The 25324-nt window shown below is 34.5% G+C and overlaps 5 protein-coding genes across 9 annotated transcripts; 3 read left to right on the top strand and 2 right to left on the bottom strand.

The window, feature by feature from the left end:
• Window positions 1-5075: 5075 nt before the first annotated feature.
• Window positions 5076-7995, top strand: LOC101220791 (UDP-glucuronate:xylan alpha-glucuronosyltransferase 2). 2 transcript variants are annotated; one of them, XM_011651282.2, is made up of 5 exons: window positions 5076-5541; window positions 5689-5883; window positions 5968-6394; window positions 6771-7295; window positions 7425-7995. In XM_011651282.2, exons 1-5 carry the CDS (start codon window positions 5347-5349, stop codon window positions 7838-7840), a joined length of 1758 nt encoding a protein of 585 aa, XP_011649584.1. In that variant the 5' UTR covers window positions 5076-5346; the 3' UTR covers window positions 7841-7995. The 2 variants fall into 2 exon arrangements, with proteins under 2 accessions (XP_011649584.1, XP_011649585.1); XM_011651283.2 differs by having other exon boundaries at window positions 5409-5546.
• A 3062-nt stretch (window positions 7996-11057) lies between these two features.
• LOC101220550 (protein WEAK CHLOROPLAST MOVEMENT UNDER BLUE LIGHT 1) lies at window positions 11058-14348 on the top strand. Of its 2 annotated transcripts, XM_004150837.3 has the most exons (4): window positions 11058-11272; window positions 11485-11745; window positions 11854-12027; window positions 12322-14348. In XM_004150837.3, the coding sequence occupies exons 2-4, from the start codon at window positions 11557-11559 to the stop codon at window positions 14191-14193; spliced, it is 2235 nt and encodes a 744-aa protein (XP_004150885.1). In that variant the 5' UTR covers window positions 11058-11272; window positions 11485-11556; the 3' UTR covers window positions 14194-14348. The 2 variants fall into 2 exon arrangements, with proteins under 2 accessions (XP_004150885.1, XP_031736608.1); XM_031880748.1 differs by lacking the exon at window positions 11058-11272 and having other exon boundaries at window positions 11322-11745.
• A 519-nt stretch (window positions 14349-14867) lies between these two features.
• LOC101220081 (thioredoxin-like 4, chloroplastic) lies at window positions 14868-16846 on the top strand. 3 transcript variants are annotated; one of them, XM_011651280.2, is made up of 4 exons: window positions 14868-15026; window positions 15226-15767; window positions 15864-15917; window positions 16439-16846. In XM_011651280.2, exons 2-4 carry the CDS (start codon window positions 15321-15323, stop codon window positions 16556-16558), a joined length of 621 nt encoding a protein of 206 aa, XP_011649582.1. In that variant the 5' UTR covers window positions 14868-15026; window positions 15226-15320; the 3' UTR covers window positions 16559-16846. The 3 variants fall into 3 exon arrangements, with proteins under 3 accessions (XP_011649582.1, XP_004150883.1, XP_031736609.1); XM_004150835.3 differs by having other exon boundaries at window positions 14872-15026; window positions 15235-15767; XM_031880749.1 differs by having other exon boundaries at window positions 14891-15767.
• On the bottom strand, window positions 16803-18490 carry LOC101219846 (photosystem I chlorophyll a/b-binding protein 5, chloroplastic). Its single transcript, XM_004150834.3, has 5 exons — window positions 17982-18490; window positions 17777-17889; window positions 17588-17692; window positions 17184-17272; window positions 16803-17103 (listed from the first exon to the last, which is right to left on the bottom strand). Exons 1-5 carry the CDS (start codon window positions 18309-18311, stop codon window positions 16961-16963), a joined length of 780 nt encoding a protein of 259 aa, XP_004150882.1. The 5' UTR covers window positions 18312-18490; the 3' UTR covers window positions 16803-16960.
• Window positions 18491-18493: 3 nt separating this feature from the next.
• Window positions 18494-20573, bottom strand: LOC101220320 (abscisic acid 8'-hydroxylase CYP707A1; the record flags this gene model as incomplete). The annotated part of the gene is made up of 6 exons (XM_031880751.1): window positions 18494-18962; window positions 19082-19200; window positions 19347-19453; window positions 19886-19964; window positions 20107-20196; window positions 20307-20573. Coding segments are annotated over 6 exons (765 nt in total), but the record flags the coding sequence as incomplete, so codon positions are not given.
• Between the last annotated feature and the right edge of the window lie 4751 nt (window positions 20574-25324).

Below are 25324 nucleotides of genomic sequence, written 5' to 3'. Positions count from 1 at the left end.
AGAACTTGGAAAAAATAATTTAATAATCATTCACTTTTTATTAACAATTTTCTTATTATTATTAGTTTGTGAAAAATGTTGTGTGCATGAAAATACTAGAATGTAAAATTCAAAAATTCAAAAAAAAAGAAAAAAAAAAGGATGGGATTGAAAATATTGAAGTAAAGGGAAAAAAAAAGTCCTTAAATTTTGTTATTTTGTTTAAAAAATACGTTTTACTTTCAAAAGTAGCCATAATAGCAAGCATAACGTTAACTTTTTGTAAAAGAAAATAATCTCAAGAAGATAGAATTTCCTTTAAAAATTTTCGAAACAAAATTAGAAAGAAAATATAAATTGCCATATAAATTCTAAAAAAAAAAATCAAAGATGAATTCAAAAGCGAGGTTTGTGAAATTTTGAAATAAAATACAAAGTTTGAGGATATTTGTTATAATTTAACCAATTGAAGATTATGAATTTATTGAGGCAGAGTTTCATCTCTTATCCAACAATATATTAATGAAAAACAACAACAACAATAATAAAATAAATAAATGAATGAAGGATTGAGAGAAATTTTTTTTTGCCTTAGCTAAGGATCAATAATATAATGCATATCCTTAAGTGTGTGAGTGTGTGTGTGGTAAGCTTTCATTTTTGGTAATTACACATATCCGAAACCTTAATTAGATTATGGAGAATATGTTCTTCTTTGTATAGTACTTCTCCATGTTAAAGCATTTAGAGTACGGTACGTCCTCCTCCATACATTTGGTATAGCATCTTTGGTCTCTTCAAAATTCACACTTTTATATTCCCCCACTACATATATATATATTTAGTACATATATCAGTTGGATTCACAGGATAGAATTTCTTCTTTTTTCTTCTTCTTATTATTTGGGTTAAGTCAGAATTCATTCATGTTTCATTCTTGTTGTCTTCCTTATATCTGGAAATTTCTTGTTCATCCATACAAAGTATCTGTTTTGGATTTTTTATTATAATATTATTCACAAGACACAATGGAGATCACATAAAGATGTGGTACAAAAACGAGGTAGGAGAGAAACTTGAAAGAGAATAATGTAATACAAGAAAGAGAGGAGCCGTAGGAAAGCCTTCTGATTGTAGTGTGTTAAAGAATAATTCATATATAATTACAAAATAGCTATGACTTAGAACACCCAGATGAGATGATAAAATTTAATATACATATTCTCCCAGTCCCATAGATGATGCAGTTCTTACCATCTTTAATATTCTTTCATTTCTTTAATTCCTTGTCAAAAAGAATCTATCAGAAACTTAAATAGCGTCACAACTTAATTATCTGTGTTAATCTTTTGATCTTCCATCTAATTCAAAATTATTAGATGCTAAAAGAGATGAGAAAAGAGAAAAAAGGCTAAAAGGTAAGTCTATAAAGCAAAGCGAAAAGGAAAGAGTAGAGTTAAGCAAAATTCAAATTTAAAAGCAACAATACGAATGCTACAAAGTGTTCACATATCTAATAGATGTTCTAGTATACCTATAACCCATCTATATCTTAATGTGTATGTTTATGTTTTTTTTTTATATAAAAAAATATATGCTATATTGAAATCCAGAAATTTAAATGTTAAAATAATTTTTTTTAATACAAGTAGGATGCAAGGAAAAGTCACTATCTTCTTGATCACTAACAACAAAAATATGAATAATTAATGAGATGAGAGGTAGGAAATATTACTCAGTTGAATTTAAATATATATATATATATAAAACAAAGCTAAGTTTTAATTACAACGGTACCCATCTTGGATTGGTCTAGTGGTAAAAGGGTCAATAACTAAGAGATCATAAAGTCGATCCATGATGGCCACACATACCTAGAATTAATTTTATACCATTAATTTTCTACAAATTTCTTTTACACCTAAATGTTGTAGGGTCAAGTAGGTTCTCATTGAATAATTTTGTTCAAATAAACTCATTAAACTACACAATAAATGAACAAGAGTTGATATGCTGTAGTTTTTTTTCTTAACCATCATCTTCAAAATCCTTCTACTTTCTATGGCTTTTAAGAAACAAGTTATAAATAAATAAAAAATCAAACTAGTTTTATTTAAATGATGGTCCAAAAGTCAAACTTTAATCATAGTAACAAAAATAGTTGTTTAATACTCAACAATTGTCATAATATTTATGGTATTAACTTCAAAATTAGAGGTTTGATTCATCTACCTTACATATTAACAAAAAAAAATTGTTACAAAATATTCAATACTACGTACCACGGTTAAAATTTAAAAAAACCGTGAAAAAGATTTGTTTATAGATATATACGACTTATAAAAATATTTTAATTTTAGATGACAACAAAGTTATTCTTTACTATGTGGTTTAAAACCAACTATGGACCAATTCATAGTCTAAAATTTAACTTTATACCACGCGGTGAGGAAAATGTAGTCTAAAAATTCCATTAGAATGTCAAACTTTAGACCTTGATTAAAATATAAGAGCTTTCCATAGCAACAAAAAAAAATTATAATAGAAGAGTCGATATAACAATATTTTCTAAATATATAAAAATAACAAATTTAAAAGAAGTAGGTGTTCGATATCACTAATTTGCTATATTTGTAATATGAAAAAAAAAATATATCTTAAACTATTCTTTCTAAATGTTTTTATCATTTGATGGAATTTTTCTAATATAGAGTTGGAAGTGTGACTATGGATCGTGCTAATATATATATAGTTTGAAAATTTTATAAAAATCCAACCGACCTTCATGCTCATGCTAAATTTACAAATAAAAAATTTAAATTAATAAGAGTGCTATAAGAACATTTCCTATTTTACCTATTTTATTTTAAAATATATTTAAATGGTCCTTTTTTACCATTCATTTATCATTTAAAGTTTATTCTCTTATTTTTTTTAACAATATATATATATATATATATTTAGGTATATTCTTAGTTGTACTCATCTTTGGCATTTTATACCAATACCAATGTTCAATTGTAGATTGTCACATCACAAAATTCTCTACATATGTGTGTGTGTATTATGATGGAAGGAAAGGTATGGAGATGGTGTAGCATGGGCCGCATCCAATTTAGACTCGCTCATAATCGACAACCATAAATTCCTTTTGTTGGGCATACCCTAAAGTCTCACCCACAAGTTGCACAACCATAAATTCATTTTTCTTTTTTCACTTTTTAAAAGTGTTAAAAATTTGAATGTAAGGGATAGGAAAAGAGTTTAATAGTTTTACTTTTATTAAATTTAAAGTTATATATCCATAAATTTAACTAGAGTCATACATTTGAAATAATGAAAAAATAAAATTTTTAAGATCATAGTTGTTGGGAAGGATAATTAATTAAGAGTATTATGGTAAAGAACAAAATTTAAAAAAATATTTACAAAACACAACAAAATTTTATTTATGTTTATTGGGATAGAACGGAAATTTGATAAGTAGTCTTTTGCAAAAAAAAAAAAAAAAAAAATATATATATATATATATATATATATATATATATATATATATATATATATATATATATATATATATATTTCATTTTGATGCTATACTTGAAAATGACATAATTAGTCTTTCGTTAATTTAATAAAAAAAATAGAATAATATGTTTAAAAAGTGTGTTTTTCATGTACAAATTATATTTGCACGCTTTTTTTTCTTTACCTTTTACCTTGATGAGAATGATAACAATTTTGAGAATATAAAGTAGGGTTTTTCTTCATGTGTGTTTATCAGAGTAATAATAATGGTAGAGGGCATAGAAACCGTATAGAGGCTGAAATAATTTCTTGATAAAAATAAATTTTTTTTCGTTAAGAGTTAAGTGATGAACTCCATTGGTATTAACATATAAGTTAATTTGAATTCTCCAAATTAGTATTTTTCTTTAATTTCTTGTATTTTTAGTGTCATTATTATTTTTATAAAGATATGTTTATTATTCAATAAAAACATCATATCGTTAGAAAGATCTAAAAGACGTTATAATTTAGTACACTTTTTTGAAAAATAAAAAATCTAAACACATTAGGATTAGATGTAAGGACGTCTAGAGTGTATTAAAAACCTAAAATTACTACTAAGCTAAGTAAAGATATTGATATATTGTTATATATGGTTGCAGTAAACAATATTATGGTGAAACTAATATCCTCAACATCAATATATACCTCAAATGTTGCTGAATTCATTAAAGTACATGTAGATGTGATGATGGTGTTATTATTTTTTCTTTTTTCGATCGAAAACTATGATGTTGAGACGAATATTTATTAGATTAAAAAAAACAAAAGAGGGTAAGTTTTATGGCAATAATTGTGAAATGAAATGGGATGGTTCACCATAACTAAAACGCTAGCTATTGCCATTTGATCCTAATTAATGAGCCTTTGTGGAAAAATAGAAGAAAGTTGGTGGTTACTTTACGGTGTCGTTTTCCCTATTGCTATTCCAACCTAAAGTGAAAGCAAACTTACTTGTGACACTAAACGACGACGAATGAACGAAGTGGAAATTATGTAAAAGAAATAAAAAAGAAAATGAGGGAAATTTTGGAATTGGTGGAGACTTGCGATTTGCTAACGGATAAAAGCGACATTTCACTGCATGCACGAAGCCGACTCCCCAACAAACTTTCCTCTTTCTTTCCCTCGCCTCTCCACCTGGAACCCCCATTTTACAATTATACCCATCACTCACCTTCTAGATTACTCGTACACTTTCACTTTATATTCATTTTATTTTTAATTGGTCATATATATATATATATATATATAAATTTAGAAGAATTTGATTTCAAAATAAAAATTAAGAAAATATGGATATGTTATAGTAATTGTTTCCTAGTTTGATGGAGAGGTACATAACTAATTAAGGGAAAGGACATATTGGGAAATACGAAATAAAGATTGAGTTCTATGGGTATGCCAAATATTACCAAATACATATAACAACTATCCAACACTACCCAACATGGCAAAGAAAACCCTAAATTGCTCCAACCTTAGCTAATTTTTTTTATTTTCCTTGATGTTTGTGTTTGTTCAGAAGAAAAGGAAATCTAAATTCCAAATAAAGTGACACTTGGAGGCATCACAATGGTTCAACTTTCTTTTAATTAATCTCTACTCTACTTTTGCTCTTTTAATTAAATCCCAATTAATCTCTTCCTAATTCTCTCATAATCAAATACTATATTATTACATTCCTCCTCTCTAATCATTCTTAACCATTTCCAATATTATATACAAAAGCCTGTTTGTTATATAAAAAACCATCTCCAATTTTCTTCACTCTCCCAAAAAGCAATTAATTCAAACATGGTTGAAGGATTGGGTCTTCAAAGAATGTTGAAGGCTAAAGCTTTGATAATCAGAGTCAACTTGTTCTTTCTGGCTTTCTTCTTGCTCATTTATGCTGCCCTCCTCCTTCCCCGTCCTTCTTCGTCTTTCGCCCCGTATTCTCTCAATGCTGCTTCCTTCGTCTCGTGTTCTTTACACGAGTGTCATCCCAAGGTTAGGTGAGCTAAACTTAGTGTTGTTTTTTTTTTGTGTGTACTGCTTTAATTGATGGTTGAAATAATGTTATATATATTACTTAAACTTAATTACTGTATATTTTTTTGAACTCTCTGTATTGAAAAATTGGTTTTAATTTGGTAGATGAAGGCAGTTTTGGAGGAGACTGAACCAAGATTGCCTTTACATTTGAGGAGGAATATGACAAAGTTGGAAATACCAATGAAGCTTTGGAAGAAAATGGGGAAATCAACAAAAATTGGGATGGTGAATTTGGATGAAGAAGATGTCAGTGAATGGGAGTCGAGTTTTGATATCATACATGTCGGTTTCGAGAAGGTGGTCTTCGTATAAATGTTTGATTTGTAAGTACTTGAAAAGTCATGTCAAGCATCATCACTTATTCACATTCTTCGTCAACAGGTGTCCAAATTTTTCGAGTGGAAGCATTTGTTTCCGGAGTGGGTTGACGAAGAGGAAGACCTTGATGGTGCATCATGTCCAGAGATACCATTACCGGATTATCGAAGATATAAAAAAGTCGACATGATAGTGGCGAAGCTGCCATGTCAATACCCGGAGGAGAGTTGGGGGAGGGACGTATTCCGACTTCAAATACATTTGATTGCGGCGAACATGGCTGCAAAGAAAGGTAAGAGGGACTGGTTTTCCCGAACGAAGGTGGCGTTTTTGAGCAAATGTCGACCGATGATGGAGCTTTTTCGATGCAACGACTTGATCGGGCGAGAGGGAGATTGGTGGTTTTATGAGCCGGAGATGAGTAGGTTGGAGCAAAAGGTTTCATTGCCGATTGGGTCTTGTCAATTGGCAATGCCCATTTGGGATCGAGGTACGTTACTCATATGTACATAACATGCAAGTAAGATGTTAAGTGTATTTGAGTTATATTGAATATGAATATATGATGATTTCGATTTAGAACTTTCAAAATCTGAATGTTTTTCAAATGGGGGATTGGAGAGGAAGAAGATGGTTGCTTGATTACTAAGTTAAGAGTTGGTTGAGTTTTGGTTGAGAATTGAAATTGGCCTTTTTCTTTTCTTTTTATCATCGGGGTCCCACGTGGGAATGATTTGTGTTTACGTTAAATTCGCAACTAACTTAGTTACGAACATACTCTTTTGATGTGTTAAATTATTGATTTTCTTCCTACAAATTTCCATGGTGTTATATTCATGCTGACGTGGATGTCCATGTAATTATAGGAGTGGAGAAAGTGTACGATCTTTCCAAAATCCAAAGTTTAACAAAGACGGTAAAACGAGAAGCATACGCCACGGTAATCCACTCTTCAGAAGCTTACGTGTGCGGCGCCATTACCCTGGCTCAAAGCCTACTCCAAACCCGAACAAAGCGCGATCTTATTCTCCTAATGGACGAATCTATCTCCATGCCCAAACGCGCTGCCTTGGTCTCAGCCGGGTGGAAGATCCGGATCATAACCCGGATCCGAAACCCGCGAGCCGAGAAAGACTCTTACAATGAATACAACTACAGCAAGTTTCGGCTATGGCAGCTAACTGACTACGACAAGATCATCTTCATTGACGCTGACATCATCGTTCTTCGCAATCTCGACCTACTCTTTCATTTCCCTCAGATGTCCGCGGTCGGCAATGACAACTCCATCTTCAACTCTGGTATCATGGTCATCGAGCCCTCCAATTGTACGTTTCGTGTTTTCATGGAGCGGCGTGACGAGATCGTCTCCTACAACGGAGGTGATCAAGGTTAGATCACTTTTTAACTCGAATGCTTTCAGATTACAGTTTTCTTTTTTTCGACCGGCCGGAATAATAGTTGTGTTTAATTTATAACTAGAAGTTTAATATCTTGTATTATTGATATAATGTTAACAGGATTTCTGAACGAAGTGTTCGTGTGGTGGCACAGGCTACCACGACGAACAAACTTCCTAAAGAACTTTTGGTCGAACACAACACTAGAGAGGAGTGTGAAGAACGAGATGTTCGGAGCGGATCCACCGAAGCTTTATGCGATACATTACTTAGGTTTGAAGCCATGGTTATGCTATAGGGACTACGATTGCAATTGGAACATAGACGACCAACGGGTTTACGCTAGCGATGTGGCTCACCAAAGATGGTGGAAGCTACATGACGCGATGGATGAGAAGTTGCAATCATTTTGTAAGCTTACAGAGAGAAGGAGGATTGAGTTGGATTGGGATAGGAAAATGGCTAAGAATATTGGCTATGAGGATCAGCATTGGAGCATTAATATCACTGATCCTAGACGGATTCATTTGGTTTAGAAATCAAATCAAAGTTTGTTCATTTCTATTTTTATTTTTTCGTCCTTTTATTTTTCTTACTTGTGATGATTTTTGATACATACATACATATATGTATACTTGCTTTTAATATAATTTATGTGTGAATACTTCTCAATTGGGTTTCAATTCAACCATATTTTATCACTTTCTTTTAAGTATAGTTTTCAAATATAGTATAGTAAATGTATTTTCCAATTAATGACATTTGATACTCCTCTCTCCTTCTAGCTACATCGTCTTCAAATTTAAACACACAAAGAAATATTTCTTTGTAGGTTGGGAGTTGATGCGGAGGATGTGGTTGGTTATTAGAACAAAGGTTGAACAAGAGGGGCCATTTTGAGAGATAGGAAATGTTAGGATATGGAGCCCAAAACTCCAAAGCTTAAGTCTTTATTTCTTGAACCCATAAGCTTTTCTTTGATTGGTAAATTATGGAGGTGTCAATGGGCTTATTGGTTGATAGGATTTTCGTTGTGCTCGGATTCCTTTTGCACCATTGAAGTGTAAGGTGGGGATCGAGGAGATGAGATGAGGATTGCAGAAAATATGTAGAGAAAAATTATCTTACTTGTGTAGATAGATCGGTAGCTAGCGCAGTGTGTGTTATCAATAAGATGCACATTTTGATTTTGGGTATAAATCTAACACGATGTTCATCTGCTTTTACCAATCTTTAAAGATGAGTTGTGATGGTTGATCAAATGTTGGCTTTCATATTGGTCTTCCTTTTTCTCTTTCCCTTTTCCTTTTGTGATTTGTTTCTGACTTAGTCTATGTGCAATTCTAACCAATTTTATGAAAATTTGAACTTTATTTTGAAATTTTATGGCTCCAAGTTATAGAGGTGTTTATGAGGTAGTTTGGGGTAGAATTTAAAAGAAAAAAAACTAAAAGGGATCGATGTTAAGTGTTTTTTCCTTTTTTGTAAAAGAAAATGAAAAACTCACTCGAATTGACAATAACAATTAATTCAAGATAGTTTGAAATTACTTCAAAATTTGGATGTTAGATTATTCTTCATCCGTAAGGACTTTTGTCTCTTAAAGTTTTAATTCTGAGCGTGTGTACGGAGTACTTTTTTCTCATCTCATCTACCAAACGACCTTCATTAATTCTATTATGGATTCTATCATCCGATTGCACAAAACTTTTACTTTCCTTGCAAGAATTTGGGTACGTTTCTCATCATAACTTGAGATCTTATTTAACTGTAGAAGCTCAAAGTCTCCAATGTGAGATGGATATGCTACGTATTTACTTTACATTTTCACCCGAAAAGTTAATATGAGCTTAAAAAGTCTCATTCACTAAAACATATGCTACGTATTAACTTTACATCACCTATTTACTTTTTTTTACCTCTTTTTGAGTCTTAAGTCTTAGGTTGATCTTCTTTAACCTGTATCACATTACCATATTGTTTTTCACTATTTTCTTCTGCTTTTGGGCTATTCTCAGGGTTGGATTCTGATTATGTATCTTACCTTTGTTTAAGACCCATTTTTGTTGATTGTTAATGAGACTTGGAACTCAGACATGTTGTCTCTTTTACGCACATGTTTCATTTTTTTAATTGTTGAGTTTGGATTTTGGAATTTGACATTTTTTTTGTTGGCTTCTTCTGTTTTAGAATTTCCGTTTGAAGCCACTGGGTTGACATGGTGAGTATTTTGAAAGGTTTGTCTACAAGTCTCATGATGGTTCTGATTAAAGCCACAAGAATCAGGAGGCATTCCACTATAGTGTTGTCCATAAGATCTACCTAGCACTTTCATTCATAGGAGAAGTATTTGCAAAACTACCCCAGGTTTTTGTTATACGAACATATAGGAAAAGCCGAAGACAACCTGAATGTTAAAAACGAAGAGGGAAAATCCATAAAACATTAAAACAGGAACGACAACATAACTCTAACTTTCTTGTCATATAATGTGTATGTTCAACTTGCTATAAGCTAGATTCCATGAGAAAATTTCTTTGGTATTGTGGCTTTTCAAGCTGGTTTTGTGGATCTTAGCTAGGTTCCACAAGAAAAAAAATCTATGTTTCTTTAGTATAAATGAAACCAAAACTTGTCCATCTTCACTACATAAACTAGTTAAGTTAAAAGATATAATTTGAAAAATTGTTGTGAATTTAGGAAAATCAACCAACTTTGAATTGAGTTTGTTTTCATGGCTCCTCTTTGTCGTATTTGAACCATTATTTTCTTCAACAAAATTATTAAATGTGAATTTGTGTTTTGTAGTCGGAACTTAAATTGTATGCTTCTCAAGTATTTGGACCGGAGAAACATGGACGTGTTCGTGGTCGTTATGGGGTAGGTGTTACCACTTCTAAGTTGTTTGAGTAATCGTCTAAGGTACACGATCTTGAGCGTCACCTTAATGAGTCTAAAAACGTCTTCACGAATCTGAACGACAAAGAAAAGTTGAGGTACAAACACTCCAGAATAGAATTAGCGAACTAGAAAACCGTTTTGAGAATTGATTCCAAACTATGATGGCAGAGATGCGCAAACATTTCTCTAGTTGATGAAGTGTTGTAGTTTGATGTTATAGAACATTTTGAAATTGTAATTTTGATGTAGTAGATTGTCATTTTTTAACATTGTAATTCAATATTCCACCATTAGGTAGATGGATTAGTAAAAACATTTTGAAATTTGTATAAATGTGTTAAAAGGTTTTGCGAGAGAATTTTGAAAATTTTACACATTTATTGAAAAAGTTCTTCTATGAAACCTTCAGAAAAAATAATTTGATAATAAACATTCTTCAGTGAATAATTTAACCAGGTTAGTAAAACCTTGGATAATTACTAATCTTCAAAGGTTAATAATTAAACGTTGGAGAGTTAATAATCTTCAAAAAAAAAAAAAAAAAATCTTGTAGTAGTGAATGTAGAACAAACAAATGAAAGATTTTGAAAACTTTTAAAAGGATTGATTTTTATTTAATTTTTCCAATAAAACATATGTCCATGTAATAACAAAAATAGGAAGAAGTTGGTATTACAAGAGAAGTAAGAAACTAAAAGATTATTATGATGAGTGGGTTTGAGTTTGCACACTATATTAACTCATATTTTGATTTACGGTTTTGATACCTCAAAATCATGAGTTGTTTAACTCCAAATTATTTCAGTTAATCCATACACGATTGACAAACAAGATAAGAAAAAGAAAAGAAATAGAGAAGGGCTGAGAGAATGCAATGGATGATGTCCATGGGAAGAGGAAGAGGTGGAAACTCCACGCGCCCCTCCACCTCCCATTTTCATTCTTTCTATTCTCGGCTTCAATTTTCCACCTCATTTTCTTTTCTTCTTCTATCAAATAATTCTATCCTTAAATTTCCATTTCCCATTCCTCCTCTGTTTCATTTTCATTTCCGTTTTCCCTCTCTGGTACGTTTCTCCCTGATTTTCCCTTCTATTGACTTTTTGAATTCTCGTTCAAAATGTGTTGTCTTCTTCAATTTACAATTTGGGTTTCTGGTTTTAAGAGTTTGTTGATAAATTGATTCATTTGGGTTCTGATTTTTTTCTTTTTTTTTTTGTTGGGATTTGTGTTTATGGATTGTCATTTTGCTACTTTCTTTTTTAATTGGGGGATGTAGCTGTAACGTTGAATGAAGGCAATTCAACTCAACATGTAACTTCAAAACAGAGACGCAGGATTTTTTTAAAAGATGACAGGATCTGAAACTGAAGCTCCTACTATCATTGCTTGTAATGCAAACATAAATTTTGAAGGTGGAGGTCCAACAGGTCCTGTTGCTAATGGAGTTATATATTCAGCTCCTGTTGCTAATGGCGTAATCTATTCTGAAACCCCCAAATTCTTTGTTACCAAGGATTCTCCTTCTGTTATTTCTCAAGTAATTTTCTGTCGTCACAACAACATCACTCTTTCTTCTGTCTTCTTTTTTCTAATTGTGTTTTAGTTTTTGGAAATAATTCTTGTTGATGAGTGTGTTCTGCTGTAGGAAAAGGGGAATCACGTTGCAATGGAAGTTCGTTCTTCTAAAGATCTCAAGCAAGGTGGTTTGAATAAAGGGTTTATTGAAACTAAGGCACCTATTGAATCTGTTAAAGCTGCTGTCTCTAAATTTGGAGGGATTGTTGATTGGAAAGCTCGTCGTGTCCATTCTATGGTGGAGGTATTTATGCTTTTTGGCTAACTTTTTCATGTTCTTCGTTTCCCTTTTGAGTATAGATGAAGAAAAATGATTGAGTGTGTTGTAGTGTAGTTATTTATCTGACTGCAAAGTTACCACAGAATTCAGAGAATTTCTGTCCAATGTGTATGAGGGAAGATAATTGAATTTGTTCTTGTTGGTTGTTGACCGACTATCACATTGCACATAATTTAGGCTTCTTTCTTAACATAAAAATCTTTCAATAGTTCCAAGGTGATTGATAGGTATTTATTATTCTGTTTTCTGCTTCTACAGAGAAGTAGGACAGTAGAGGAAAGACTTGAGGATGTGCAGGAGGAGATTCTTCATTGTAGGAAAAAGTCGGATGAATTTGGGGTGGAAGAATTCCAAGTGTCGAATGAGCTCGAAAACACGAAACAACGCATAGAAGAATTAAAGCATGCATTGGAGGTTGCTCAAATGGAAGAGCAACAGGCAAAACAAGATTCAGAACTTGCTAAGCTAAGACTAGAGGAAATGAAGCAAGGAACCACTGATCAGGAGAATGATGATGCTCTTGCAAAGGCACAGCTTGAGATGGCCACGGCGGGGCATGCTGCTGCTGTTTCAGAGCAGAAATCTATTAAAGAAGAACTGGAAATACTACGTAACGAGTTTGCTTCGTTAGTGTGCGAGAGAGACGCTGCTGTGAAAAATGCCGAGAATGTTCTTGCTGCGTCTGTGGAAGGTGAGAAGGCACTTGAGGAGCTGACTATGGAGCTGGTTGCTTTAAAGCAATCATTGCAGTCTGCACAAGCTTCCCATTTAGAAGCAGAAGAGCAAAGGATGAGTGCTGCCTTGGCGAAAGAGCAGGATTGTTTTAAATGGCGGAAGGAGCTTGATGATGCAGAAGAGGAGTTTTGTAGACTAAATTTGCAAGTTCTGTCGATTGAAGATCTTAAATTGAAAGTAGATACTGCCTCGACGTTGTTATCGGATCTGAAAGCCGAAATGATGGCCTATATGGAATCGGTAATGAGAGAGGAGATAAGTGATGAACGGGTCTTGGAAGGTGACGTTTCTGAAATTGTGAAGAAAATAGATACAGCTACACTTTTGGCGGTTGATTCAACGAAGAAGGAATTGGAAGAAGTAAAGCTCAACATAGAGAAAGCAATTGCTGAGGTAGAATGCTTGAAGATGGCTGCTACTTCACTAAAATCAGAGCTTGAAGTGGAGAAATCTAATTTGACCACCGCTAAGAAGAGGGAAGTCAGGCCTTCCGACACAGCTGTGTCACTTGAAGTTGAATTAGATAAGAACATGTCTGAAATAGATGTTGTTCAGGGAAACGTAAAAGAAGCTAAAGAAAGTAGTGTAGACTTGACTAATCAATTGAAACAAGCAGAAGAGGAGGTTGATAAGGCTAAGTCAATTGCTCAGATAGCTCTTGAAGAGCTCCAGAAGATAAAGATAGAAGCAGAACAAGCAAAGGCAGAATCAAAAGCAGTTGAAAGTAGATTACTTGCAGCTCAGAAGGAGATTGAAGCTTCAAATGCCTCAAAAGTGTTAGCATTATCAGCAATCCAAGCACTACAAGAGAGTAGCGATTCATCTGAAACCACAAAAGAAGATTCACCAACCACAGTAACTATTTCACTAGAGGAATACAATGAACTCAGCGAACGTGCTCGTGAGGCCGAGGAGCAGGCCAGAATCAAGATGACAGAAGCAATTTCACAAATTGAGGCCGCTAAGGAATCCGAAGCAAAATATCAGGAAATGCTTGAAGAAGTTAGTCGTGAACTAGTGGCTAGACAGGAAGCGCTGAAAGCTGCAATTGATAAGGAGAGCGAGACCGAGGAAGGAAAGTTAGCAGTAGAACAAGAGTTGAGATTGTTGAGGACAGAACAAGAGCAACTAAGGAAGGAGGAGAAATCTAACCCAGAGGTAGCAAGTCCAACAAGTCCAAGGACAAACATTGAGGTAAAAGAATCAACAACTGATGAGCAAGCAGATTCTCCAGCTCCCCAAGAGCCAAGTGCAAAGGAACGGAAACAAAAAGGCTTGGGTAGATCTGAAACATTGTCAGAAACTAAGGATGGAAAGAAAAAGAAGAAGTCGTTCTTCCCTAAAATGCTAACATTGTTAGGCAAACAAAAGTCGAGTCGACATAAAACAACATAACATGTTAGTCTCATTGACAAGCAGACAATCTATTTTTAATACATTTATACAATCTGAATCTCTTTATTCAACTAGCTTAGCTCCTCACCTTCTGTATTGATAATATTTCACCCTCTGAACTTTCTCAATGATATATCGATTGATCTTCTCTAGAAGGTGACTGGTTTGATTACATTGGAACATAAACTCGATATCACAAGGTTAGCTAGTATGTACAATCAAATGTAAAATTGTAAGAAAAAACTTTATATTTCAAGATCACAATGCTAATGTATTTGAAATAATTATAAGCCTGTATGTATTCTTTTCTCAGCTTCCAGAAAGGTAAATACAGTCCTCATCATCTAAAAACCAAAGTTCTATCAATTGAGATAATAGAGGCAATAGTTCACTTTTAAAAAAATATTACCTTTTACCTGTCATCAATGTCTCAAAACTAACTTGAAAGAAAAAAAAAATTTTGTCAAGAGTTTTGGATGAAAATTTGGCCATAAACTGAGTTTGATGGAAATGTTTGGATTTCAATTTTCGTCTTTAAGTATTTTAGCAACTTTCTACTTCGGTGTTAGTTATCGAATGTTTAGGAAAAGTCTGAGATAATATTCCTCGAAAAGAAAATTTTGAAATTTAAAAGAAAAATTGTTATCCACTCAATGTGTTGGGCTTCAAAATCTGGGCTTTTTCAAATAGGAAGAGGAACTCATCGAGGAAGCCATGTCAACACAACAACCCACGTGAAAGAAAATCAATGGCAAAGGAAGAAAGAAGATAATGATCGAGTCGTGTCATTTTCTCGTTCGCAGCTGCTCCTCTGTTCTTCTTCCCGCTCGGAGGTAATCAACTGGTCCTTCATTTGTTGCTTTACCCCTTCAATTTTTCACCTTTCATTCTCTTAACAGTTACTTTTCATCCTCTTTCTGAATCGATAATCGAAATTTTCTCCTCCTTTAACATGATTAATGTTAAATAAGATTTATCATGAGTTTGAAACATTGTCTTGAATGCTACATCTGAATCTGATATATTGCTCAGTTTTATTAGAGCTTTCTGACTGAAGTTCATTCACTAAAGAACTCCCAAATCGGAGTTTTGGGTATATATATATATATATATATATATATGTTGCAATGCAAAGGCAGAACCAGAATGTACTGCAATGTAAAACTTTAATCAGTTTTGGATTAAACCCAAATGAGAAAATGGAGCCGAGAATCCCCATTTTGATTCCCCGCTGGCTTTCTTCGGAGAAAGAGCCCGTTCGATTGTCGATTACAAGACCCGAAGTTCCAAGAAACCAATTGTTATACAAGAGTAAAATGAGAGTTAATGCTGGAAATCAGGGGGAGTTGAGTGATGAGGATGATGATCTTTGCCCTGTAGACTGTGTGCGGGAATTCAAGACGGATGAAGAGTTCATTAAAATTCTAGACAAGGCGAAGGAAAACGGTGGTTTGGTAGTTGTGGACTTTTATCGAACATCTTGTGGAAGTTGCAAATATATAGAACAAGGGTTTGCAAAATTGTGCAAGGGGTCTGGCGATCAACAGGCACCGGTTATCTTCTTGAAGCATAATGTGAGTGTTTCATATTAGCCATGTTTTCTCGGGAAATTGACTTCCATTACAATCACTGACTGGTTATTATGCTTTGAATTTGATTGTGTGTTTTAGGTCATGGATGAATATGATGAACAATCTGAGGTTGCTGAACGGCTAAGGATCAAGGTAAGCTTGTTTTCTCTTCTTGATTGCCAAGTTGGGTTTGTGTTGAATTAGACTGAAGTTTTGACAAACTGTTCTTGGTCTCTTCGGAAACTTTCTGTTTGCTTTGAGATATTAAAATCTTCTTATTCTAATTATTGTAAGGTCCGATTTTAATTTTAATTTTTAATTTTTAATGATTTCAGTAATTTTTATTATTATTAGATTTTTGCTGCATTAAAAAACATAACTAATATAATATTTATTGTTGTTTCAAACATCATCAAGAAAGTATTAAGAAATGGTTAAATTACAAATTTTGTCATTTGAAGAAAATTAGTATTTAGTTTGAAAAGTTATGTTTAGTCCTTAACAATACCTCATGAATATTCATTATAATTTGATTTAGAGGTAGAAAACCATTAAAATTAGTGTTTGTTTGTGATTGAGTTAATTAAGTTCCTAAAATGTTAATGTTTATGATAAACAAGTTTTGTTTTTGTATTTTAGTTCACTAATGTTGAAATTTGATGATGGCATTGCAGACTGTGCCACTGTTCCACTTCTACAAAGATGGGGTCTTATTAGAAGCATTTCCTACAAGAGATAAAGAGAGGATCCTCACAGCCATAACCAAATATTCATCTTCTCCACTTCAAATTTAATTTGATCATTATTCTTGTGGCCTTGCACCTTTTGTAAAATAATAATACCAAACAAAACCACGAATCTGATACAAACCCCATCCAGCCCTTTATGTGACAATGTAAGATCTTGGGAGGAATCATATGCTTGATTATCATATTTTGTGCTCTGTAAGATCATAAATTAGAAGATGAGCCTCTTGTAGTTTGTGCTTTTGTTTAATCTCTTGTTTGAAATAGGTAGCAGCAGAAAGGACAAATATAATAATCGAAACAAATTTTTGATCTGTTGTATTGATCAAATCAAAATACAAAGGTCATTTGTTCTTTCATCTGTATTCTTTTTTAGCTGATAAATCTCCAATGTCATGTTATATTTTGCTCATTGAGTAAAGAGACTATCAAGTTTCAACGTCTTGTTCTTTAAGGACTTGAGCTTGAAAGTGTCTGGATAATAGTCTTGTGCCATGGATTAGAAAGGTGCTCCACAAGGTTATCTATTGGCCCTGTATGAGTAACATAAGCTTGCACAAAGATCCCAAGCATGGCTACCATTGCAAGCCGTCCTGTAATTTGAATGAACAAAGATTAATCCGGGAAAACGATAGACGAAAAATTTGATGAGAATGTGAGTGGAAAATTTAACCATTCTTAATCTCCTTGAGTTTCCAGTCATGAGCATTCTTGATATCTTTAGCAATGCCAAGAGGATTCAACAGAGGACCCCCAGGGTATCTGCAAGGTAATCATCCCTCAAAGTCAAAACTGTTCATATTCTAGGGCATTCTAGTTGGTAAAATGATCAAGAGAGCATCCTATAAACTTCAGATCCTTTAATTTTAAAAAAAAATCATACTCCTTCCTTCCACTTTTTATGACCATTTCAAAACTACCTTTGAAGTATGAGTTTTAATTGAATGTTACACAAAAATTGAGACTCAGAATAGTAAGACGGTGCCTTCGTATAGAATTTACAGGTAGCTTCGGAACTCTGTTTCGTTGCAATATTTTATCTAACATTCTAAGAATTTCAAGAGAAATGTAAATTACCCGGGCTCGAGACCTTTAAAGGCAGCTTCTAATCCAAAGAAAGTTCCTTCTTGTGCTTGAGATCCAGGGCTTTTGAAATCCATATACCTTTTAGTTTCCACAAACCTTCAAAGCCAAGTAAAACCAGATAAGGTGATGAATACAGCCACACCTAAAGAAAGGAAATGGAGGATAAGGAAGAATTAGAACCCCATCAAAAGCAGCTGAACAATGAAAAGAGTTCGTTTGTTGGCAAAACCATATTCAACGGCACCGGCATTATACCAAACTGGCAATTCACTGATCCCTGTAACACGAAGCAACTGCCACAACACAAAGAACATCAATCTTTAAATTAAGGTTTCCAGTTTTGTGCAATTATCGAGTGGTAATGTAAGACTAATTGGTTACAGACATCAGTGAGAAGAACTCCAGAAACGCCGAGCATGGCAAAGCGGCAATGAACAAGCTCTGCTTGAACGTACCACTTCAAGCTTTGTGGGTCCTCGCCAAGCCCAAGTGGGTCGAATCCAAAATCCCCAGCAAGGGTTCCGTCGAGATGCGGTGGCGGGTCGAGGCCGGGAAGCCATGTTTGACGGTGCTCCGATTGGGCATGAGCTATTAATAGTGTGCGGCGGGAAGGGGATCGGAGGCGGAGGAACTGGCTAGGGTTGAATAAGGGAGTGTAAGATGAAGAAGAAGGGTGGAGATGTAAGGCAGTGGCTGCTGAAAATGAAACCGCCATGGATCTTTGTTCTCCTCTTGCAGTGGCTGCCGTTATTCTTCTTGTTATCCTCTCTTTATGTGTTTCTTATTTCTCTCTCTCTTTTTTCTTTGCTTTTCCTATCTATTAAATAATTGTAGGAAATGTTTTTGTGTAGAGAAAAATTTATATACACAAGATAAAGAGTTACTATTGGAAGTTGATCTCAAAGTTCAATATTGGTATTTATATACTCTTTTTTGTATTAATTTCATTGATACAATAACATAAAAACACTAAAAGTAGGGGACAGAAACACATTGAAAAATTTTATTATGTTATTAAGGGAAAAAGAAAAGAAAAAAAAAAAAAAACTCCTTTGGGAGAACCTATGCTCTGTCAATACTTTTGGTGAAGAGCTTCGAGAAAATTACATGGTTTTTTTTGCTTAATCAGTGGACAAAAAGAAAGTATATGATGAAAGGCATAATATTTGCTTGGGGGTGGGTTGATCTCTAACTTCACCCTCCCCAAAATGGCCAAGAACCAAAAAGACAACAAAGAGAAACAAAAAGAACAGTTTTGGGCTTTTAATTTAAAGTGGATAATCTCCAAACTCTGATGGGAAGTCCATTTATAGGCACTGGAAATGGCCCATGCTCAATTCCATCTCTCTGTCCTGCCAATTCCCACCTGCACCAAACAAACATTCAGTCTAAATCTAAACATAAACATAGTTCAATTCAATTATGTGGTTTTCTTCTTCAGTTTTTGAACTAGACTTATTTGATTTAAAAAGAGAAATGAAGGACCTGAAATTGGTGACTAGATGGTGGATCATGATCAAGATTTCAAGCTTGGCAAGCTCATTCCCAGGGCAGGCATGGACGCCACTGCCAAATGGCATGAATGTATTGGGTCTTGGAGCAACCTGATGCATATGAATTCATTATGTTGTAGGTAACATTAACATTAAAGTTAGAGAAAAGAAGAGAATTTTTCTTTGTGTATGAAAAGACAAGGAAAAAGGAAAAGAAAGTATATTTGGGTGGGGGTAAATACTAAATTCAAATATACCTCAAATCTTGAAGGATCAAATTTATGAGGGTCAACAAAGTAGTCAGGATTGTGATGAATATTCCTGAACAAAGGCATTACTTTCCAACCCTTTGGTATTAAATAACCTGTTCAATATATACCATAATAAAAAGGTGAGGAATATAACTTATTTGAAACCAAACTTGCCAATAAAGTTCCTTTTTCATTTTAATTTCTACCTTTCAAATAAAGTTGGACATAAAATTCCATACATTATACAATACATTTAATCTTATCTTTTCAACCTTAGTAATTTAATATATAAAACATGTTTTTAATGAGAAAAAAGAACAATATTGATTATATAAAATTGTATTACAAATATTAAATGCAAAATTAATTTGAATACTTAATGACTTAAATGAACCTTATTAATAACACATCCAAAATAGACATAAATTTGAATGATATGACTTAGAACTACATTATAAATTACTTAATTATCATACACTTTTTCTTCCAAGTTATTTATAATATTTTAAACAGAAATATAAAAATTAGAAAGATTAATATGTTACCTTTATATTCAACATCAGCCACAGCTTCTCTAAAAGTGAATGATATAATACTAGCCAGTCTCAAGCTCTCCAACACCACCTTTTGTTTTCCAAACATAAACAAATAATATTACCCATAAAGTCAAATGTAAATTAAAATTAAAATAAAACAAGAAACCCTAATATGAATTTTTTTAACTATATGAATATTTTAGAAACATTTGGTTGAATCCTCTCCCTACCTTGTTGGTAAAGGGCATAGTTCGTGTGTGAGCCCATCTCATTGGTCCGCTCCCCTCATTGATGTCTTCTTCAATTACCTTTTGTTCCACCTATAAACACAATAATCACATTATGTTGATATAGAGCCAAAAATCAAATCTCAAAACATATATTTGAATGAATGAATAGAGAGGTGGAGTGCAGTGATCAGTGAGTTTACCTTGACAGCTTCTAGAATTTTGGGGTTATCATGTAGATATTTAACAACCCAAGTGAGAACACTAGCTGTTGTGTCCTGAGCCGCAAACAGAACTCCGATTATGTTGTCTGCGATCTGTTCATCACTTAAACTTTCTCCTTTTTCATCTCTCCATTTTACCAAACATGACAATAGATTCTTCTCCCCTAATACCACCTCTGATCTCTTCTCCTTTTTCTCTGATATTATACAGCTTATGATCTCTTCCAGCCTTTTTCTTGCCTTTTTTTAATAATAATAAAAAAAAGAACTGAGATTCTAAGAAAAACATAAAATAATTGATTGTAGCACCTAGAAGAAGATGCTATGATAATAATCACGTTGGGTTCACCAACAAATTGGCACGCCCAGTGGGATCATCTCTACCTCTCATCTCTCTCTCATCATCTACATCTACAAGCAAATCAATGGCATCAAAGAAAGCTGCATCCAAATCTTCAGCTGCAAGCGACACCTACACGGGACCTATCACCCGTAGTCGTTCCAAGGGGATCATCCATGGGCAAGACCAAGGTTCCGCTATCGCGCAGAGCATCCTGAAGCAATTGATGGAATCTCCTAAAGCTGGAATTGTCATCAAGGAAAATCCTCTATATATGGAATCTTAGGTAAAGTTGGATTTATGACTCCCATTTAAATTCATGATAAAAAGGAGGTCATATATGCAAGTTAATTTAACTTAAATTTTGAAATTGAGAATATTTATATATATATATATATATATTTTTTAAAAAATGTTGAAATTTTTAAATATTTTAAATATCTCAATAAAAGTTAAACTTGAGATTTATCCAAAAAAAAAGAAATAATTTAAAATAAAATAAGATAATTGGATTATCTTTTCTTTTTATATATATATATATATATTTTTAAAAATCATTCCTATTCCCTTTAGGAATTGGATTTGTTTTAAAAAAAATAATTAAATATCATTCCTAATCCTTTTAGGAATTGGATTTGTTGGGCTTATAAATAGACTCATACCCTACTCACTTATATCTCATCCAACGCTTATTCCTCATCCAATTAGCAGAAAGGTATAGAAAACTTTTCTTCTCCCTTTCTCTTTTTTTTTCTCTTTTTTTTGCGTGTGTTTTTTTTTTTTATTCTGTTTTGTTTTGTTTTGTTTTTTTTGTTGTTGTTTTTTTTGTTTTTGTTTGTGTTTTTTTTTTTTTTTTTGCAGGAATGACTTTGTCGAGCTTCTTCTAGGGACGATCGGGCTTCTGCCGTCAGATCTATCGCCCTAGTAGGAGAGATCGACTCTGTCATCGTCGGGCTTTGATCTTCGTTTGCAGAAATGACTTTGTTGAGCTTCTTCTAGGGACGATCGGGCTTTTGCCGTCAGATCTATCGCCCTAGTTGGAGAGATCGACTCTGTCATCGTCGGGCTTCAATCTTCGTTTGCAGAAATGACTTTGTTGAGCTTCTTCTAGGGACGATCGGGCTTTTGCCGTCAGATCTATCGCCCTAGTAGGAGAGATCGACTCTGTCATCGTCGGGCTTCGATCTTCGTTTGCAGAAATGACTTTGTTGAGCTTCTTCTAGGGACGATCGGGCTTTTGCCGTCAGATCTATCGCCCTAGTAGGAGAGATCGACTCTGTCATCGTCGGGCTTCAATCTTCGTTTGCAGAAATGACTTTGTTGAGCTTCTTCTAGGGACGATCGGGCTTTTGCCGTCAGATCTATCGCCCTAGTAGGAGAGATCGACTCTGTCATCGTCGGGCTTCAATCTTCGTTTGCAGAAATGACTTTGTTGAGCTTCTTCTAGGGACGATCGGGCTTTTGCCGTCAGATCTATCGCCCTAGTAGGAGAGATCGACTCTGTCATCGTCGGGCTTCAATCTTCGTTTGCAGAAATGACTTTGTTGAGCTTCTTCTAGGGACGATCGGGCTTTTGCCGTCAGATCTATCGCCCTAGTTGGAGAGATCGACTCTGTCATCGTCGGGCTTCAATCTTCGTTTGCAGAAATGACTTTGTTGAGCTTCTTCTAGGGACGATCGGGCTTTTGCCGTCAGATCTATCGCCCTAGTAGGAGAGATCGACTCTGTCATCGTCGGGCTTCGATCTTCGTTTGCAGAAATGACTTTGTTGAGCTTCTTCTAGGGACGATCGGGCTTTTGCCGTCAGATCTATCGCCCTAGTAGGAGAGATCGACTCTGTCATCGTTGGGCTTCAATCTTCGTTTGCAGAAAATGACTTTGTTGAGCTTCTTCTAGGGACGATCGGGCTTTTGCCGTCAGATCTATCGCCCTAGTAGGAGAGATCGACTCTGTCATCGTCGGGCTTCAATCTTCGTTTGCAGAAATGACTTTGTTGAGCTTCTTCTAGGGACGATCGGGCTTTTGCCGTCAGATCTATCGCCCTAGTAGGAGAGATCGACTCTGTCATCGTCGGGCTTCGATCTTCGTTATCAGAAATGACTTTGTTGAGCTTCTTCTAGGGACGATCGGGCTTTTGCCGTCAGATCTATCGCCCTAGTAGGAGAGATCGACTCTGTCATCGTCGGGCTTCGATCTTCGTTATCACCAATTGAGCTTCTTTATTTTTTTCTTCTTCTTCTTCTTTCTTTTTGTTTTTCTTCTCTTGCTTCTTTCTTTTTTGTTTTCTTCTTCTTCTTGTTCTTCTTTCTTTTTGTTTTTCTGTTTTTCTTTCTTCTTTCTTTTTGTTTTTTTGTTTTTCTTTCTTTTTGTTTTTGTTTTTTTTTTTTCTTTTTCTTCTTTCTTTTGTTTTTTTTTTTTTCTTCCTTCTTTCTTTCTTCATTTTCATCTTTCTTCTTCTTTTCTTCTTGCTTCTTTGCTCCTCTTTTTTTTTCTTTCTTGGTTGTGGTACCAGGGAGAAGATGAAGATGAATCATCTAGCTTGCTACACCTTAGAGCTGATGAAAATGAATTCCATCGGCCGGGTTGCGACACCTGTTAGATGATAAAGATGAATACTCTCAAGCTACGACATATAGGAAAAGATGAAGATGAATCCTCTCGGCTATGACATATGGGAGGAGATGAAGATGAATTCTCTTCAGTTGCAGCACTTGGAAGAAGATGAAGATAGAATCCTCTCAGCTATGACATATGAGAGAAGATGAAGATGAATCCTCTCGGCTATGGCATATGGAAGGAGATGACTCCTCTCGACTATTGACATATGGGAGGAGATGAAGATGAATCCTATTCAATTGCAGCACCTGGGAGAAGATGAAGATAAATCCTCTCGGCTATGACATATGGGAGAAGATGAAGATGAATCCTCTCGGCTATGACATATGAGAGAAGATGAATCATTTTCGATTGCAGCACCTGGGAGAAAGATGAAGAATGAATCTTCTCAGCTATGACATATAAGAGAAGATGAAGATGAATCCTCTTTGATTGTAGCACCTAGAAGAAGATGAAGGTGAATCCTTCCGGCTACGACATAATGAAAGAAGATAAAGATGAATCCTCTTTGGTTGCAACTCCTAAAAGAAGATGAAGATGAATCTTCTTTGGTTGCGACACCTGAAAGAAGATGAAGGTGAATATTCTTGGTTGCGACTCTTAGGAGAAGATGAAGATGAATCTTCTCAGTTGCAATTCCTAGGAGAAGATGAAGATGAATCCTCTCGGTTGTAGCACCTAGAAGAAGATGAAGGTGAAGCCTTCCGGCTACGTCATATGAAAGAAGATGAAGATGAATCCTCTTTGGTTGCAGCACCTGGAAGAAGATAAAGATGAATCTTCTTTGGTTGCGACACCTGAAAGAAGATGAAGGTGAATCTTCTCGGTTGCAACTCTTAGGAGAAGATGACGATGAATCTTCTCAGTTGCAATTCTTAGGAGAAGATGAAGATGAATCCTCTCTCGTTGCAACACATAGGAGAAGAAAAAGATGAATCCTCTCACTTGCCACACCTTAGAGCAAATGAAGATGAATCCTCTTTCGGTTGTAGCACTTGGGAGAAGATGAAGATGAATCCTCTTCAGTTGCTACACACCTGAGAGAAGATAAAAATGAATCTTCTCGTTGCGCGTTCCTAGGAGAAGATGAAGATGAATCCTCCTCGGTTGCAATAAGTTGAAGATGAAGCAGAGGTTAAAGCTTTAGGCATTGTATGCATCTTCTTCAAGAGGCAGAGAACGATGTTACACTATCGTTTTCATCTTGGAGACGCGAAGGCAGAGCTGCCCGATCGTCGTCCTATCGAAGTTGTACCATCGTTATCCTCTCAAAGAGCTGGAGCTGCAGCATCGATGAAGCCTTGAAACTTGAATATAAGGAATCATCAATGAAACCTTTATGCTTGAATATGAGGGATCATTAATGACGGCCTTTGAGCTTGATTTTGAGATTTTTTTTTTTTTTTTTTTACATGCACTCAACTTGTACATAGTCTTTGCACGAAGTTTGTAACATCTTCAATTTATTTCATCTCATTGTTACTAGAGATCATCTTGTGAATTTAGGGATTTGCCCCCAATTTTGTTATGATTCCTTAGTAGAGATGAACACCCTTTGAAGAAAAGAATTAACTCACGACGTAGTTCAAGGTTTTTTTTTTTTATAATGGTGGACTGAACTTAAAGTTTTCTTTAAGTTGCCTACGTACCCTTTATAATGTAGGGATCAAGTCATAACGTAGTTTAACTTTTTTTTTGCTGGACTGGGCTTAAGGTTTTCCTTAAGCTGCCTACGTACCCTTTATAATATAGGGATCAAGTCATAACGTAGTTCAACTTTTTTTGCTGGACTGGGCTTAAGGTTTTCCTTAAGCTGCCTACGTACCCTTTATAATATAGGGATCAAGTCATAAACGTAGTTCAACTTTTTTTGCTGGACTGGGCTTAAAGGTTTTCCTTAAGCTGCCTACGTACCCTTTATAATATAGGGATCAAGTCATAACGTAGTTCAACTTTTTTTTTTTGCTGGACTGGGCTTAAGGTTTTCCTAAAGCTGCCTAACGTACCCTTTATAATATAGGGATCAAGTCATAACGTAGTT

Source organism: Cucumis sativus, chromosome 2 (assembly GCF_000004075.3).
Source record: "Cucumis sativus cultivar 9930 chromosome 2, Cucumber_9930_V3, whole genome shotgun sequence".
Taxonomy (NCBI): domain Eukaryota; kingdom Viridiplantae; phylum Streptophyta; class Magnoliopsida; order Cucurbitales; family Cucurbitaceae; genus Cucumis; species Cucumis sativus.
The sequence above is the reverse complement of the archived record's forward strand: the minus strand, read 5'-3'. Positions and strand labels throughout refer to the sequence as shown.